This window comes from Trifolium pratense, linkage group LG3, assembly GCF_020283565.1.
Source record: "Trifolium pratense cultivar HEN17-A07 linkage group LG3, ARS_RC_1.1, whole genome shotgun sequence".
NCBI classification, from domain to species: Eukaryota; Viridiplantae; Streptophyta; class Magnoliopsida; order Fabales; family Fabaceae; genus Trifolium; species Trifolium pratense.
In genome coordinates, this window is record NC_060061.1 from 19,986,806 (window position 1) to 20,006,490 (window position 19,685).

General features: G+C 32.0%; 3 protein-coding genes across 3 annotated transcripts; all 3 read right to left on the minus strand.

Moving 5' to 3' along the window:
* Nucleotides 1-454: 454 nt before the first annotated feature.
* LOC123914734 (NAC domain-containing protein 101-like) lies at nucleotides 455-5,881 on the minus strand. The gene is made up of 4 exons (XM_045965913.1): nucleotides 5,444-5,881; nucleotides 5,031-5,210; nucleotides 1,810-2,001; nucleotides 455-712 (listed from the first exon to the last, which is right to left on the minus strand). Exons 1-4 carry the CDS (start codon nucleotides 5,879-5,881, stop codon nucleotides 455-457), a joined length of 1,068 nt encoding a protein of 355 aa, XP_045821869.1.
* Nucleotides 5,882-6,922: 1,041 nt separating this feature from the next.
* On the minus strand, nucleotides 6,923-7,754 carry LOC123916842 (CLAVATA3/ESR (CLE)-related protein 40-like). The gene is made up of 3 exons (XM_045968405.1): nucleotides 7,452-7,754; nucleotides 7,302-7,363; nucleotides 6,923-7,208 (listed from the first exon to the last, which is right to left on the minus strand). The coding sequence occupies exons 1-3, from the start codon at nucleotides 7,540-7,542 to the stop codon at nucleotides 7,089-7,091; spliced, it is 273 nt and encodes a 90-aa protein (XP_045824361.1). The 5' UTR covers nucleotides 7,543-7,754; the 3' UTR covers nucleotides 6,923-7,088.
* A 1,000-nt stretch (nucleotides 7,755-8,754) lies between these two features.
* LOC123914735 lies at nucleotides 8,755-18,377 on the minus strand. Its single transcript, XM_045965914.1, has 7 exons — nucleotides 18,176-18,377; nucleotides 17,474-17,676; nucleotides 15,829-16,270; nucleotides 15,379-15,738; nucleotides 15,017-15,195; nucleotides 11,615-14,890; nucleotides 8,755-11,320 (listed from the first exon to the last, which is right to left on the minus strand). The coding sequence occupies exons 1-7, from the start codon at nucleotides 18,375-18,377 to the stop codon at nucleotides 9,824-9,826; spliced, it is 6,159 nt and encodes a 2,052-aa protein (XP_045821870.1). The 3' UTR covers nucleotides 8,755-9,823.
* Nucleotides 18,378-19,685: the final 1,308 nt, after the last annotated feature.

The following is a 19,685-nucleotide window of genomic DNA, read 5'->3' on the forward strand; positions in this document are numbered from 1 at the left end:
TCTTCATTAACTCCCGTACACTAGAAAAATAAAGAAATGATTTAGAGATATTTTAGACAAAATTTTAATTCATGAAACTCATGATTTTTTGATGTGTATATTTTCTACCTCATTGGTGTCTCTATTTATAGAAAAACTCATATCATTTGATGAAGGGAAGCAATCTTAAAAGATATCATGCAATATTAATATGAAACAATGCTATAATTCACTCTTGTTCACAAAAGGTTACAAGACTAAACCAAGAAAAACATTATTTCAAACTAACCACTACATCCTTTCAAGTCTACTATTATCATGTAATGGGGTAAACATAATGACCAATGAAAGCAACAAACACAACTATAAACCATTGAATAAATTAAGAAATGTTCAATAATTACAAAAAAATAAATTAATACAAATGTCCTCGTATAGCTACCATATATACTACAATAGCAATATTTGCTACTAGTTACTTATTATTGAGGAGACTTTCAAACAACAATTCTTTATTAAAATTATTGGAAATCATTGGAACATTTTCCTCTCCCTTCAAACAACCTTCATTCTTGTTTATCAACTCTTGTGAAAAATACTTAGGCCAAGAAATAGTGCCATCACCCTCTTCTTCTTTGCTATCATCTTCTTCTGTGTCTATAATGATATCACCATCATCTTCTTTGTTCATAATGCATTCAACATGTTCTTTGTTAATTTCACTATTGTTCTCCTACAAGATGAGAATGCAAGAGCACAATAATTATAAGGAATTGAATGATCAATACAATTAAACAGTAAAATTGATTTGATCTCATCATTTACTCTATTTTTATATAATTTACTATAAAAACTTTTATAAATTATCTCAATAAAATTGTTGATTTCTTTTTTGTTATCATGATATTGTTACAAAGTTTCCATTGCCATTTAGCAGTGACTAATCTTCATCTAAGAAACTATGGAGAACACAAGGTGAATTATCCGCGGCCAACCGATTTTTTTCCCATACACAAGAGCCAATAATCAAACTCTTGTGTGTCTCAAAAAACTGCATATTACATTGTAAAAACAAAAATGTATTACTAGAAACTCCAATAAACCCTTGCATACCAAGTAAAAAAAAAAATGCATATATGATCATTGATCATTTGTTTTTTTTTTTTGGTACATGATCATTTGTTAGTAATTAATATAACAACTAAGGTCCCATTTGGATTGACTTATTTTTGAGCTTATGCAATATAAATGAGATTTTATGCTATTTTAGGCTTAACTACACATTTGGTCCCTTACGTTTATTTTAAGTTTCAATTTGGTCCCTTACGTTTAAAAAGTATCAATTTGGTCCCTTACGTTTCCATTAGGTTTCAATTTAGTCATTTCCGTCAATTTTGTCACATGTGGCAGTCAATTCGCATATGTGGACTGACACGTGGACACTTTGACACAGTGACACGTGTATAGTTCAAACGGTGTTAGTGACAAAACTAACGGAAAGGACTAAATTGAAACCTAATGGAAACGTAAGGGACCAAATTGATTCTTTTTAAACGTAAGAGACCAAATTGAATCCTAAAATAAACGTAAGGGACCAAATGTGTAGTTAAACCGCTATTTTATAAGTTTACACTAGTGAAAATTGTATTTTTATAAGTTATTTTATCATAAACTACCTTGACAAACTTATAATAATACATAAAAATTGCATAAGCTGTTTGCATAAACTCAAAAACAAGCTAATCCAAACAGGGCAAAATCTATGTGTACAATATTAATTAACAAATATAAATATAATGCGAAAATCAAAAATAAATATAATGCACTTACAGATTTGGTCATAGCCTCGAGTGCAAGAACGATGCTGGTTTCTTTTGGCCAAATATTTAAATTACACTTGAGAGAATCCATTCCCTCTTTATATCGAGACTCTTCATTAACCACATTTGTCTTGTAGTGTTCACCATTTGATTCGTTTATCGGTTCATAAATTGTAGTTTTACTCAACAAAGTATTACTGCCCTACAATCCAGGAATGAAAAAAAAATAAAAAATTAACTAGTTAAATTTTAAATCTTAATAATATCTTATTTTAAATTTAAAATATTGAAATTTGAATATAAAATCTTTTAAGAGATACTTCCTCTAGATACAATTATAAGAAAAAATCACTTTTTAGGTTCATTGAAAAACTAATGTATCTGGTCAATAATATAGACTGAATACATTATTTTTATCAATGAATCTAAAAAATATTTTTTACTTATAATTGTGTTCGAAGGAAGGATGTACGTAAATATATTACTTTCAACATTCCTGAGTGAATATTTTGTGAGCATCTAATCCGTACTCGAACTTCAAAATTTATCCTTCTTATATTATTTTGGCCGTATATATTTCTTATCAGTGTCTTTTTTGACTGGAACTTCATCTAGATTTGACTTGAATTTTTTCATCATTGAATTTATTTATTTTCTTAAGATTTAACATCGTTGTATCTTGTGGACTCCATGAGAGAAACATCACATTGTTTATGGCTTGAGTATTGCTATTGGTGACAAACACTCAACCCCACAAAATGCTAGATTTGTTCTTTAAAAGATAAATCAAATAACATTATGGATTTTGGCCGAATACACGGAAGGATCAGAGATACAAAGAATGGTTGTGTTTTCTTTATTAACCGTAATAATATTAATTTTTTGGGTAAATGATCATTTACCCCCCTGCAAAATATGGAAATTTTCATTTACCCCCTTGCACAGATTTTTTTTCTGTTTACCCCCTGCAAAAAATAGATTCTCTCATTTCGCCCCCTGGGTGTACAGCAGGACAAGTGACTGTGCAAATTTGCTGACGTGGCTTGTACACATGGAAAAAAATAATTTATATTTATTTTTAAATTCCACGTCAGATAATTTTTTTTTCAAAAAAAAAAAAAAAAAAAAATTTCATACAAAATTTAAAAAACGAATTTTGTTTTTTTTTTCTTTCAAAATTTTAAAAAAAATTTCCTAGAAATAACTTTTTTTTTTTCGTACAAAATTATTGAGTTTTTTTTTCCTAAAATAAAATAAAAAACGAATTTTCTTATTTTACTCCAAAAATAAAGATTTATTTTCAAATCTTTTTGAATTAAAAAAAAAAACAGAATCTTCGCCGTAATCGTTTGCTTCCACCGTCATGATTGTATTTGTCGTCGTCTTCTTCAATCGCCGAAATCATCTTCTACTTCATTATTGTCTTCTGCTTCTTTATATTTTTCTAGTTTTAGGGCAAATGGTTTTGATAGAAGGGGAAAACACCAATAAAACTTGTTTTTCTATTTTATATTTTTTTTTAAAATCTTTTTCTATTTTTTTTAATTCAAAAAGAATAACAAAAAATAAAGTTTTGTTTTTAAAAAATAAAGATTATGTTTTTTTTAATTCAAAAAGTTTGAAAATAAATCTTTAAAATTTTTATTTCGGAAATAAACTTTATTTCGGAGTAAATCTTTATTTTGGGAGAAAAATAAGAAAATTCATTTTTTTTTTTATTTTGGGAGGAAATTTTTTTTTGTTGGAAATTTTTTTAAAATCATTTGTATGAAAAAAAAATTAATTTTTTTTGTAGGAATTTTTTTAAAAAATTTTGTGGGAAAAAAACAGAATTTTTTTTATTTTGTAGGAAAAAAATTATTATTTTTTTAAAAACAAAATATTATCTGACGTGGAATTTAAAAATAAATATAAATGATTTTTTCCACATGTACAAGCCACGTCAACAGGTTTGCATAGTCACTTGTCCTGCTGTACACCTAGGGGGCGAAATGAGGGAATCTATTTTTTGCAAGGGGGTAATCAGAAAAAAAATTTGTGCAGGGGGGGTAAACGAAAATTTGCTTATTTTGCAGGAGGGTAAATGATCATTTACCCTAATTTTTTTTACAGACCGTAATAATATTAATTAATAAGCATATTATACTTATGACTTTTTAATTAAGTGGTTTTTCACATGCATTTATATTCTCCTTCTTATCCTATTTTTTTTTCTTCTTTTAAAGCACCTAATCTTGATGATCTTTTTTTAAGTTAATTTTTTTTTTCTTTTTCTATTCAATAATATGGTCAATTATTCATCAAATTTACAACAAATTTTGTGCCTTTCATCTAAGATGTAATCACTTCTTTATTATTTTGATCTTTAATCACAAAACTTATATTCAAATACCACTTTATAACCTTTTTTCAACAACTGAACAACGCTTAAAGGGTTTTGATTAATTCTAGGAACATATAAAATATTGAAATTAGGTGATATGATATTAATTCTTTCCGTAATATTTTTTTTTTAAAATGGCAAAGTAAGAACTATATCTTATGAGGATTCAGAGGGCGTTTGATATAGTTTATTTTAGAAAAAAATTAATTTTTTTTATAAAAATAATCATTTTTGATTGTTTTGCATCTGTTTGTTACAGATTTTTAAAATAATCAGAAGCTAAAAATAATCAGAAAACAGCTAAAAATGAGAAGCTACTAGGAGTAGCTTATAAAATAATAGATTTTTTTTAGAGGAGAGAAAAGAAATGTTAAAAGAAGAAAATTGTTTGTAATTAAAAAAATCACTTTTATAAGTTGTATCCAAACAAACTAAAAATTATTTTATTTTAAAAAAGTGATTTTTATTATAATAAACAAAACACAAAGTAAATTCAACTTTTCTAAAAATCTCTAAAAACTAATCTCTAAATTATTTTACATCAAAATCACAATTTTTTTAAATTTTTTTAATCTGTAAACAGACCCTCAGAGTGTTAACCTAATCTTTTACTCCAATCACGTGCTTAATCAATTATTTGATCTTTAAGCAATATAAATTAGAAGGCATAACGGTTAATAAAGAAAACACAACCTACGATCTAAACTGTTTTTTGGTTACAAAGAAAATACATCTTTTTAGGAATGAATCTAGGAAAAGAGGTAACAATATCATAAAGAAACTTAGTAAATCACTAATTTCTCTAAAAAAAATAAAATCACTTGCTAGATATATATATAGTTACTTACAGTTATGGTGGTTGTTGTCGCCGCACATGGAGTAACAACGGTTTTTCTTTGTTTATTTTGTCCAACATTCTTGGCTCTTGAATTTTTGTTTGAATTGGATTGTTGATTTATTCCTGTTCCTGTATTTTGTGTATCCAATTTCAAATTCTTTCTAAATCTACATAGAACATAATTACTGGCCTGAAAAAAAATTAGATACGAAATTAAATTCTTTTTCTTTTTTTGGTAGAGATAAAGAATTAAATTCTAAATATGATCCCAATACCAACATGCAGTAGTACGTACAAATCATATAGAACCTAATATATGACCAAAAAAATTACGAACCCTTGACGTATACTAATGAATATATATATATTTAGGTTCTCCGACGAAAATTATTAATGTTATAATATGAACTCGACATTGCTCACCGAAGGATTGCTTATCAAAGATTGGTCAAGGATATATTCGTGCAAGATCCATCCACCATCTGAATCCATCTTACTTTTCTCAAAGCGATAACGTTTTTTTATACCGAGGAGTTGGTTTGTATTTTTGGCGAATACACTTTTTCCGCTGTTTTCACCTTCCCATGAACCAGTTCCGATAGTTCGATCCATGCGTGTGCTAGTGGCTGATTTCTTCTTTAAGGTAGAGAAAAAATATAGGTCTTTGCCACTATATGAGTGGGAAGCTGCAAACTCTTCCCAAATTTCACAAGGATTCTTTACTGTACCGAATAAATCGTATTCGAGAATGGTCATATAATCGGGCAAAGGTTTATCATGAATTTTGTTGTAGAGGAATGATTGAAGAAGTTCATCATCTGTTACTTTGAAATCCTTATTTGAATTATGATGGTGAGTCATTATAATATAAGGGATCGAACAACTCTAAAGCAAATAAAATTTTCTCGTTATACATATAGATATATATCCTAGTTTGCCATTAAAAAAAGTTTGTTTTTTTAGTTTACGGAAAGAGATATAGTTCTAATTGACCAAAAGATCTCCCCCTAAAAAACTAAGATATATCCCTCAAAATAAAACAATAATTCTCTTTTGCAAATTAAAAAAAAAAAAAAAGAGAAGAGAAACAAACAATTGAGAAAAGGCTTGGTTAAGTGTCTCACTCTGAGAGAATAGTTTCAAAAAAACTTGGTTAAGTCTCTCACTCTCATAATAGTTTTTTTTTTTCCAATAATTATTTTTAGAGTGAGAGACCCAAGAATCAAATCAGGACTTTGGTTATGTCAGAAGAAATTCGCATCATTGATTTAAAAAGAAGAGATTCACATCATTTTATCTAAATGATCTTAGTCTCTTGGGTTTCAGTGCAATTAAAGTTTGCTATCAAAATATATAGTCTTTGGTTAAGTATTTAATGTCACACTCAACGTGTCTAACCGTTAAATTTAACGAAACTTATTTGATACAAGTGAAATAAGTTGGAGAACTATTTAACTATTTCGAATTATTTGAGCCGAAGACATCTAGTATTATAGTTTATTTTGTACCCAATAGTAACATCTTATTTACTTATATTACGACCGAACTCAATTATAAATGGCGCCTTCCCACAAGAACCAGAGAAATAATAAAAAAAATAAAAATAGAAGTATCTTAATTCAACATTTAATATCTCATTAAACATCTTAATTAGGCTTTAGGCTTGGACTAAACTTGAAATTATGGTATAAGCGGGAAAATGTAGAGAGCAACCACAACTCTGAAACTTGTACGAATTTGCAGAGTAGGCATTTCCACTACACTACTATTCCCTGTAAATGTGACAACGAAATTCCATTCTTTTGTCTTCTTTCCAATCAACAAAACAAAAAGGACCCCAACCAACAACTAAACTATGTAGGAAAAATGAATAGTAAATTTATAAAAACAGAAAATGCATTAAAAAAAACAAATATATATATCCCAAATGTAAAAGCTCATATATAAATTACAAAATCTTAAGTACTGAATAATACTACTTGATATAATAATATTGAACCATAAATCAAAATGTACTATAGGAAAATTAAATAGTTATAGTGCTAATAATTTCATGAAAATCAAACACTCATGGTTCAAAAGGGTTGTTGTTATGATGAAGTGGGTCAGGTCCTGTTGGAACTTCTCTTGCTGAATCTTCAACACTTCCAACAAAAACACCTTCATTCTTAAACCTTGCAATTTCAACCTAATAATAAAAGAAAATAAAAAAGAAACCATTTTTATTAACAAAGAACAAAAACCCAAAAACAAAGTTTCCATCTTTTGCTTATATTCATACCTCAATGCTTGTTTTTGCCAAGTTTCTACTACCTCCTTCCACGTTTGTTCGATAAATACGAGCTACAAAGATATTCAAAACAACGATTTTTAGTCATAAACAAAATAAAAAACAAGAAACTAATGAAGAGTGATTTTGTTGAAAACTCACTTGAACTTGAGCAATGAACAAAAGGAAGTGAAACAACAAAAGTGAGAATCATAAAGATTAAGAAAAAAGTGTTAACTTTCTTCATCTTCATTGTTTTAAGACCAACAACAACAACAACAACAACAAAAACAGAACTTTGTTTCAGCTGCTGAGAATCATAAAGTTTGTTTCTTTTTTGTTTTTCTATAAGTTGCTTTTTGTTCTTCCCTTGTTTCTGGCTAGAAATGAGGAAGCTTTTTTGAAAAAACGTTTTCAAGAAATTTTTGGGTGTGATGGGTGAAACAGAGAGACACTGTGTGAATGAAATGGTGAAATGGGTTTCTGAAATTTCGCTGTGTCGTTGTTTTGTACTGAGATTTGGTGTTGTCTTTTACAATAATACCCTCTTTGGTGTTCCAAAAATAGAGTAATACAAAAAGACAAAATAGGGGTAAAGTTGGTAATTAATGGAGTGTCACTCAGGTTGATACTATTACGAGGTAAGGAGACGTTGACAGACTGGCACGTGTCGGATAGACATCCTGTAGGGTTGTTGATGGCGGCGTGAAAGTGACACATGGATGTTTTTGATTGGTGATAAAATATGTTAAGATGGCCCAATCATTTTCGGTGGGGCCAGCTTTGATCATACGCTTCCTATGCCATACATCTCTGTCTTAATTTTATTTTTGATAGTATTTTGTAGATTTTTGGGTTTGGTCTTCATTCTCATGAAATTAACCTTTTATTTAGGTCAAGTCAAGTGTATAGGGTGGTGAAAGACTTACCAAATTTTTTACGGTGCACAAGTCGTGAATATTATTATAATAGAATACAAATTTTATAAAATTTATCTTTTGATTAAAATTTTATATCATATGGATTATTCATAATTTTTTTTAAAAAATTGAAAATGACTAAATTAACGATTTATGGGTTTATATGAAATACCGTTAATCTTGATGAGTCTCAATAACATATCAAATGATTTTCAATTTCTTTTAAAAAAAATTATTGATAATCTATATGATATAAGCTTTCAATCAAACGGTGAATTCATATTCATTATAGTAATATTCACGACTTATGCCGTAAAAAACTTAGTGATTTTTTTATGTTAGACAAACCCTTATTATAATATTTATTGCAATTTTGCCCCCAACACCTATTTCAACAAAGAGTTTGAATTTCCAAGATATTTCGAGCTAATCAATCATTACTAGTACTAGCCTTTCCCTAATTCAATAAGTGATGCCATCAACATTCAGAGTCACCACATCATGGTTCCCATGCTACCATCGAACCTCACTAGCTAGCAAGTCGAGTTGGGGGAATAAAACTCGTGCTGCGTCTTGACGCGCTAGTTTAACCTGAGCAAACACCATAAGTAAATCAAGTCTTTTACCATGTACAAATTTGTTTTTATTATCAGATCAGTAAGTCCAACCACCAAATCAAATGAGATTTGATCATTGATCCAAATAGTATACATAATCTTTGTATTGATTTTGCAATCACTTTGTTATACTTAGAAGTATGTTTGTTGTGTAGTAAATGTGCTTAAAGAAAATACAAGAACAAATAGTTTTCTATTTTTTCAGAGTAACCGATCAGTACATATTGATAATCAATTACTTGATGTAATTGTTTATTGTTTGATTCAAGAGAAAGTTTGTTAACCTTTGAAGGATTACTGATATAAACAATTTATTGCAAAATATTTATACACATTCATTTATATAGGGTCTGTTTGTTTAAGATTTTTAAAAAAAATGATTTTTTTTGAAAAAAAATCATTTTAAAGAAAATCATTTTTTTAGAAATTTTGAAAAAAATATAAAGCTATTTGTCGTTTGTTTACAATCATTAAAATCTATTTTTTTAAGATGGTGAGACTGAGAGATGATGAATATAAAAAAAAATATATTTTGATAAAAGTTATTGAAAATAGATTCTCATTTTGATGAAAAAAATGATTTTTTTACTAAAATGATTTTTGAAAAAATTTGAAACAAACACAAGTAAGATAAAAAAATAAATTTTTTTATAAAAAAAATAAACTTTTTTGGTGAAAAATCTGAAACAAACATGCTCATATTATAGTCACACACTAACAATATATATGAGCATACATGTGGAATTTGAGTAGAATTTCACAGTATAGTCTATGGTAAATTTATTTAATTTTCTACTAAACCCCTAATCATTCATCACAACACACTAGAGTCTATATTTGATATTACGATAGATATGTCTGAATCACGGCACTCCCCCATGATTTCATAGAAACTACACTGTATAACTTTTGAAAAATTACACTATATCACCATATTCAGGCCTATCAAACGTGATACCAACCACAAGCTTAAACAAAACACTAATAAACAACATTTTCACCTTGACCTAACAATTTCTTCTTTCATTACAAGTGACAAAGCACCAACATTAGCCTCATTCTCCAAAACAACACCAGGCATAACAACAGCTCTACTTCCAACAAATCCATTTTCACCAATCTTAATCTCTCCAAACTTAACCATTCCACCTTCATCACCTTCATATATATGTCCAAACAACAATGCTTCTTTTCCAACACAACCACCTTTTTCAATTTTCACCATCTCAGGATTCAACAATGTTCCCATACTATCAACATAAACATCATCATCACCTATGTTTACATCAACACCCATCATTTTCATCCATAACACAAACATAAATGACCCACATGTCATTTCCATGAAATAATCACCAATTAATGTTCTTATTGCTTGCCATGTACTATCAAAGATTATACTTTTACTCCATATAGGAATTTTTTCACCTTTTTTCTTTCTTCCAATAAGGACCCATTTGGCTATAACACATGTTAATGCAGCTAAAATTCCTGAGAGAATCCAAAACATTGGAAGTAGCCAAAAGATTGGAACTTTTTTGGTATTCTTGAGGTGGAAAATTAAGTTCAAAGGAGGATAAATTGATAAAGCTAATAAGATATGCGGTAAAGCTGTTTGTAGAAATGGCTGAATGAAGAGTGATGTGAAGGTTTGATACCATGTCCTTGTTAATGTCAAGGTTACTTTTTGTGAGTCTTGTTTGTGTAATGGTGCAGTTAAATTACTTACATGGGATTGTGATCCTATGTATAAACCACCCTCTTGGAGTATAGAGTTCATTGGAGCTAATGAAAGTGCACCAAGGATCACATTCTTTTGGATGAGAGAACAGGGGAGAATTAGGCTTTGACTTCCGATGACTGAGTTGTCTTGAACTTCGATTTTTCCGCTAGCATATCCGTTGGAAGAATGAAACCCTGTAATTATTTTGCTAAAGTCACCGAGATGGACACCGGCACCAATTGACATTAACTCTGGATTTGAAACTGGGTTGATGGCTCTAATGGAACAGTGTTTGCCAATTTTTGCTCCCAAAAGGCGTAAGTATATGCAGAAGGCTTCTGTTCCTGAGAGAAGCTTTGCACATCTAAGGTGGCAGGAAATGTTCATTTGATGTCGAAACCAGGTTATGGATTCGGTTTTGTTTTGATTACATATGAGGAGACGAGAAAAAACAGCGGTGATAGTGATGAGTACGAGACCATGAAGCAAGTAGGCGCTGGTAAATGTCATTGCAAAGGTTATAGGATTTGATGGGACATCAGAAAACATTGTAGCATATGCAATGACAGTAAACGGGATCCAGTGAAAAGCACCACATATGCAAACAAATGAAAATTGTTGGAGTGATGGAGGTTGCTTGGAGAATTTGATATATAAGAAGTATGCAATGGCTGCAGCAAGGGAGCTGAGAAAGCCAACAAAATAGATACCAATAAAGTGGTAGATGGCATCATATTGAGTTTTGCTGTTAATAATTGGAAGATCTGCATTCTGAAATAAAAACGATAAGGTATTAGTTAATAGTGTACATAAAATATTATCTGCCTATAATTTATGATGTAGATACAAGCTCTGTTTGGATAAACTACTTAATTAAGTGTTTATAACATAAGCTTTTATCATATAAATACTATAGAAGCAATATGATTCTTTTTTTTGGGTGAAATATAAGCTATATGATAAGAGCTACGACAAAAGAGAATCTCAATTATATATAAAATAACATGAAAATATATGCTTACATTATAGAACATATATTTTTAAGCATTGTCAAGTGTAACATACCTTATCAATATTATTAAACTTATCTGGCTTTAGCACATGCTCGCCTCCTCCAACCTTTTGCAAGGCCTGTACTTCAACACTTTCTCCAACAACACTTCCTTTTTGAACAACAGCATATGGTCCAATTGAAGAACATTTTCCAATCTTAATGGGATGGAGACTTAAAATTCCATTCTTTACCTCATGGCTTTGAACCAAAACACCTTCCGCAATGACAACTTCATCACCTATTGATACCAGAGCCGGGTCTGTGATGTCAACTGTATCAAGTAGAACCGAGGATCCAATTCTTGCACCAAACATCTCAAACCAGTGTTTCAGAAACACTGTTCCTCTGAGGTGTGTTGCCAAAACTTTAGAGGAAATTTCTTGAGCCTTATATAGTGCCCACCACTTGACAAAATCCATTGAATAGATGGAGATGTCAGAGGCAAGTTCACAGTTTGGCCCCAATAAAGAACTTCCGAACAATGAAATGCAAACGCAAGTAGAAGCAATGCAAAGAATCCAAGCAAGAGGAGCAAAAATCAGCGAAATTATATAATTTAACCAGGGAACTCCAGCTACTGATTTACTCACACACATGCTGGAATTTAAGAAAGCAGTGATGGATAGATAAGCAGGCCAGGCAAGCATGATAGAGATATAAATAAGAGCCAGGAATTGAAGTAAGCGGCTACCCCATTGGCGAGACTTTGATACCTCAGCAGCTGATTCAGTACAATCAATATCTGCCTCTGGAACATCGGTCGGATTGCTTGAAAGCTGAGGCTGAGTCTTTGACAGAAGATCCTCAGAGAAGTTAGCCAATTCTGTAATGCAGGATGCAGTGAAGACATCAATAGCTGCAACTGGTGTTCCAAGGAAATCTGAGAGTTTTTGAGTTGCTTTAACCACACCAATTGAGTCGATTCCATAGGATGTCAGGTTGTCTGTGACTGAAATCTTGTTGATTGCGACTCCAGTCTGTTCAGAAATAAGCCCTTTCAAGAACTCTACAATGTCATTTTTATTGACCCTTTTAGTAGGTATCGGTACACTTCGCACTAGCTGAGGCCGGGTCTTTGACAGAAGATCCTCAGAGAAGGTAGCCAATTCTAGAATGCATGATGCAGTGAAAACGTCTATTGCTGCAACTGGTGTGCCTAGAAAATCTGAGAGCTTTTGAGTTGCTTTAACCACCCCAATTGAGTCAATTCCATAGGATGTGAGGTTGTCGGTGACTGAGACGTTGTTGATTGGTACTCCAGTCTGCTCAGAAATAAGCACTTTCAAAAACTCTAAAATGTCACTTTTATTGATCCTTTTACTAGGTACAGATGAACATCTTGCAAGCTGGAGCCGAACTGGTTTTTCTTCTCTGCATGTTGCCATAGTAGTAAATGACCACACCAATGATTTCTTTGTCAGCATAGGTTTTGTACCTAAAGGTACCAAGTTAAGGGTCTCATCGGTAAATTGTTTGATACATTCAAATCTCTTGATCTTTCCTGATGTTGTTTTGCTGATGGTTCTGGGCTTGATCAACTTGACAGAAGCAAGACTGACGCCATGTTCTTCTGCCACACGCGCCTTAATGTTCTCAATCACATCTTTGCTAACTGGTTTACCATCCCTTACTTCTGCAATGACAACCAAGGCAACCTGATCAGAACCTTCAGGAATGGAAATCCCCTTTGCTGATAGAATTTCCTCAGGGACACCAATGACAGCACAGCATCCAGGACGAAGAAATTCAGATGAAGTCTCAATCGTCTTTTCCACATCAGAAGAGTATATGTTTCTTCCAGCAACAATGATAAGATCCTTGATTCTTCCTGTGATGAATAGCTTCTGATCTATTATTCGTCCCAAGTCTCCAGTTCTCGTGTAGTTACTTCCGGGACGATTTGCTAGTCCATTCCTGAATGTTTTCTGACTCAACTCTTCCCTTCCCCAGTATCCTACTCCTGCACTTGGACTACTAATCCAGATTTCTCCCTCCTTTCCGTCTACGTGAAGTTCTTCGCAAGTGTCTGGATCAACTATTCTAATGTCAATATCTGTATCCTCTGGATGAACATACCCGCAGCAAACTCTTCCCTGCCAATCAACAATGATAGGCTGACCTTCTCCAAATGCACAGCTGACAAACACACAATTTTCTGCCAATCCGTATCCTGGAGCCATCACCTTTTGAGATAAACCGAGAGGAGTGGTTAGCTCAATGAATCTTTTCAGTGTCTTCTGTCTCACCGGTTCAGCAGCAACCATAAGAAAAACCAAGGACGAAAGGTCTAAGTTCTGAATCTTATCCTTGTCAGCCTCCAATCTTCGAATTAGTAACTCAAAGGCGAAGTTAGGGCCGGCACTATGAGTTGCTTGATACTTGCTGATGATTTCAAGCCATAAGATTGGTTTCTTGATAAACGTCATTGGTGAAAATAAAATTGCTGTTCCACCGCTAACAAGCGATGTGAAAAGTCCGCCAATCAGCCCCATGTCATGATACTGAGGAAGCCAACTTACTAGTTTAGTCCTTGAGGTACTTTTGTATCTTCTTTGCATCAACTTCACATTGTGAATTAATCCACCATGAGAGATCATGACACCTTTAGCATCACCAGTTGATCCTGAGGTAAATTGCAAGAAACACGTATCATCAGGTTGTGGTTCACATTGATCATCAAGATGCTCCAATGCAATGTTCTTGGAATTCTTGACCCAGGTATCAGTGTGCAGCCACGGAAGATTCGGCCACCGAGCGGATGACTTCCCATTTTTTCGTGTTAGTGAAATTAAATTTTTCAATGAACCAGCACGGACGGCTGAGTGATAAGCTATTGTTGACAAAATTGCCACAATGCCGCATGACTTGGCAATGTTTTCAATTTTCATCAGTGCTTGTCCACTTTTTTGCATGGGATCCGGGGGAATAATTGGAACAGGTAAGATTTTAGCTCTTAGGCATCCAAAGAAGGCATCGATAAAATCTAAACCGGGGACATATACCAGGAGAACTCTGTCACCAGGCTTGATAACCGATATTTGGCTTGTCAAGAGCTTATGAGCAATGCAAGAAGAATTAAAATGTTGTTCTCTGTAGGTCCTGCGGCACACCGGATTCCCTTCATCATTAATCCATGTGTAAAGAGTCCTATTTTGAGTGATTGGATGAGTCCCCCAGTACTTTAAGTAGCTATTCAAAGTAGGCAAATTAGGGCATTGTACTTCTGGCAATTCACCTAATTCTTTAGGGTTCTTCTTTTGGCTCTCAGTTTGCAAGGGAAACAAATTCTGCATAAACATGCTTCTGTTAGTTGCAGGTCTATTTGGAAAATATGACTTTCTAAGTCTAAGATCCATAAAAGCTAGATTTCTATAATCATTCATTTGTAAAAATATATGTAAATGGTAAATTACCTTAGTGTAAGGAAATGTTGGAAATTCATTGCTATTAGCAAAGTTCTTGCAAACTAGAGCCATTGCATAAGATGAGTTCCTCTCTGTAAGCTCAAATGCCATAAGCCCACCAACATAATAAGTATTCCTTGAACCTTGAAGTTCTGATTCCAACTTTTCATAGAATCCATCTTTCATATCTGCATTGAAGCTTTAAAATTTAGTTCCCATTTACTTTCTGAAAATATTTTTATTTTTTATCTTCTAAAATTTGTATTCATTTTAAATTTATTATGTATATTAGTTGAAATGAAAACAAGAAACATGGAAAAACAAGCCAAGAGTCTTTAAGAATTTTTACCTAGCAAAGAAAAATGAAATACCTTGGCTGCTAACATGAGGAAAATACTTGAAGCAACGTTGAAGAATGAAACTCTCAACTTCTCCTCCCATGGCTTCGACTGTCTTCACTGCAAGATCTTTGACGGTTGGTCCCTTAATATCAACAGAGTTGCCATAGGACCAGAACAAGAATATATTACTGTCAGCATAAAATTTCTGCATTGCAACTGGATTTCCTATTGTGCTGGGATCTTCCATATATTTACTAAAATAATAAAATCCAATAGGAAAGTGTTCAAGCCCTTTGATCTTTAAAACAGTAGTGTAGTAGTCATTTGTCTCGACTTTGCTGAATAAATCCTTTTCAAGATCACTTGCATCCATTACTCCCTTTTCGCTTTCTGCCACAAGACTTGCTCAATAAGGTATCATGCCGGAGAAAGAAATAAAAAGCTTACATAAAACAATGGATCAGTGGGAACTCTACATACCTATACAAGTAGAAGGCGATCGGTAAGTTTTTGCATATTTTAATGGAAATGAACCAGAAATTATGATCTTATCAAATTCCAATGTTTCAACTACGTTTAGTCTCTTAACATCAACCATGACAGTATCAGAGTTCCGATTGATTGCCAGTACTTCAGTGTTACAGAGAAGTCTCAAAGGAAGTGATTCAGCAATCTTCTGCCAAAGACTTGTATATCCACCTTTAAATCGTCGAATTTTTCCGGCCATTGATGTTCTAGTAAATTCATGAAGGTAGGCATAAGGCATGTCTTGAACAAATCCATATCCTGAAGCAGTGTAACCATAAGCTACAGATTTGGGAATGGATTTGAGTCCATGACACTGTAGATACTCTGGAGTTAAGTCTGAAGCAATCTCGCTAACAGCATGGATACCGATACGACCACAATTCTTCACTTTTTCCTGTCAGCAGCATTCAAATTTCATGTTAGAGAACAACAAAACAATCTTTATGATCCGTTTGACAAAATAGGACATGCTAAACCTTTAAGTTATTTGACAACTTTTTATCAAATACGGTATTTAGTGGACAATAGATTGCACAAACAAAATAAGATAAAATTTAGACTAAATTGCATTTTTGGCCCCTAACTTTCACAAACTTGCGATTTTAGCCCCATAACTTTCATAATAGCACTTTTGCCCCCCTAACTTTAGCCCTTTTTGTAAAAGGTTGACCCGCCACTGATTTTGACCAAGTCAACGCGCATGTGGCAAGTGACTCACATGCCAGGTCAACACTTGCGGAACTAGGGTGGGGCTGGGGTGGGCCGCGGCCACCCCGGAAAAATAGGAAATTACTAATATACCCTTGATTTTATTATAAAATAAACAATTATACTAGATATATATTTAGTTACGCGTCAAAATACAAAATGTAAGTGCTAGCCTAGTGGCTTGTAGCATGCCATAACATACTCAGGTTATGAGTTCGAATCCTACAAAGCATGTTTTTTAACATTTTGTTTTTTTTTCTTCTCTTTTCTTCCGTTTGTTCGATTTTCTTTTCTTTTTTCTTTTAAAAAAACAATTTTAATATCCATATGCATATATCAATACCAAAGAAGAATATTTTATATTTTTTTTCCAAAAAATATATAGATATATCAATATAAAAGAAGCACAATTTCTATCTTTTTTTTAAAAATATATTATTTAGAGTTACACAATTAAATTTTTTAATGACCAAATTTGTGCTTATTATGACTTAATTTTTTGTATGAAATATAAATTTGTTCTTAGAGTTTAATGAGGACTAATGGGATGATTTGACAGAATAAACAGGTACTATTAATGTAAAATTATTTTACATTATCGGTGCAAATTTTTTTTTTTTTTAATTTATACATTATAAATTTTTTCTCGGCCCACCCCAACTGTTTTCCCAGTTTCGCCACTGCAGGTCAACATGTCTGTTGCGTGGCATGTGAGTCACTTTGCAAAAGGGGCTAAAGTTAGGGGGCCAAAAGTGCTATTATAACAGTTAGGGGGCAAAAATGCATTTTAGTCTAAAATTTACTATAATACCATTTTATACAGTGTGGTAGACAATATAGAGCACAAAGAAATGTGTTTAACAATTTATAGTAGAGAATAGAGACTAACTTGTATTTGCAATGTAAGTGACATAACAGATACATAATCATCAGCAACTTTAATATCTTGATATTCTCCTGATGAAGGGTCAACAACAGCAAGCTTATGGGAATCCATTTCTTCTAATGCAGAACCTGTCTCTTTTGCCAAGTGAAAGATGACTGGTGCACTGCTTGCAGCTAGAACTTGTCCTCCTAAATCATAAACTTTTCCTGTATACACATTTGCATAATAATCAAAATCAATTATCACTTAAACCTATAGTGTTAAATTGCAGTATGAAACCGAAGTTGCGGCTATAATAGAACATTTTAACTCTCTAAAATGACATCACAACCGCAATTGTGGTTACATTCGTCCACACTTTACCACAATGTAAAGGTTTGCAGTGTAACTGCGATCATAATTTTTTTAAGGACCAACTTTGCTATTTACTTGTTTTTATTTTTTTGGATAAATCCTCTCTATGATATTTAAGATAATTACACATGAATAAAAGGTAGACGGGGCAACAAGCTGTGCCGCTAAACCTTTCTGTATAGCAAAATCAATCCTTCGAAAAATTATATCCATAGACTTAAAGGACATAACATTGCCATGCATGACCCTTTGAACTTTTTTCAGAAGGTCTGCAGCCTCTAGTGCTATGAAGCCAGAGGAACGCAATTTAAAATCATGTTGAACAAGGTAAAGAGTGAAATCATGGCATACCTTCAATTTCTACTGATTCACACATGCCACCAACTGTGTGATGTTTCTCCAAAACTGTAACATTCTTATAACCAAGTCTGGTTAATGCATAAGCTGCTGATAAGCCACTAGGACCGGCACCGACTATTCCAATTCTGGTGTTTTCTGGCAAAGAAGGATGTAGCTTGGAGAATTGGTCTTCTATTGATCTTTCTGTATTCATCTTTTTATTTTTTTTTATTTGTAAAAAACTAGCAGTCTTTGAAACCTGTTATTATCAAATAAACTCAGTTCAACAATGCCTTCCTTCAACTCAGTTGTACTTATCACAAATATAGTGTAGAATTTTGTACCGATCAACAACTTAATTAAGTGCTTATCATGTAATGCTTATGTATAAACTAGTTCTATAACAAAAGATAATAAAATCAAACTATTTTCATATAAATAAGTTGTTGTTTTTATAAGATATCTTGAAGAGTTTATTGAAATGTCATTAGCTATTTTCATAAGCTTTCCAAAGCTATCCCACAAGTACTCTCCAAATCCAAACAGACCTTAATATAATGTGAGTTGCTGCGACATATTATGTGTTGACTAATTCAATAGAACATTATATATTCAATAGAACACTATGAATAACACATAAAAAATGTTTACTAATTCAATAGAACATTATATATTCAATAGAACATTCTGAATAATACAAAAAAATGTTGGCTAATTCAATAGAACACTATAATCTCACCGTCCCAAAATATAAGCAAAAATGAGTCAAATAAACTTGATGCATTTGGTTCAAAATTTGGACCAAATATATTCATTTTGTTGACCAATTTTTACTTATATTTTAAGACGGAGGAAGTATATTACGAATAACAAATAAAAAATGTTGATTAATTAATTCAATAGAGCACTATATATATTATGAATATCACATAAAAAAATGTTGTCTAATTAATAGAATATTATGGATAACACAAAATATGTTGCCTGATTCAATAGAGCACTATATATTATGAATAACTCATAAAAAATGCTGCCTAATTCAATAAAACACTATATATTATGTAACACATAAAAAATGGTGACTAATTCAATAGAACAGTGTTTCAACTTTGAGAAGTTAGTTACCTCAAAAACAGAAACAAAAAACTTTGAGAAGTTGAACATTTTTATGTGATGCTTTGTTCGATAGAAAATTAACATATGACTATCGAACACCACACACCAATTGACTAAGTAAGTTTCAAATCAAAATTAAGAAATGTCACACACACACAATAATTCCACATCAAGAATATTCAACAACATTTTGGGAGAAAAGTAAATATACCTTAGAAGTGAGAAGAAGTATGTGCAATTTATTAGTATCAATCTTATAATTGAAGACTTGTCACAACCACATTGCTATAAGTAGCACTTGCTATAATAGCAACACCATTAAATAGTACACACATGAAATGAAACAATAAAATTATGAAACTATAATTAAGGTGGTGACAAAAGTTTGAGTGAAAAAAGAGAAAGT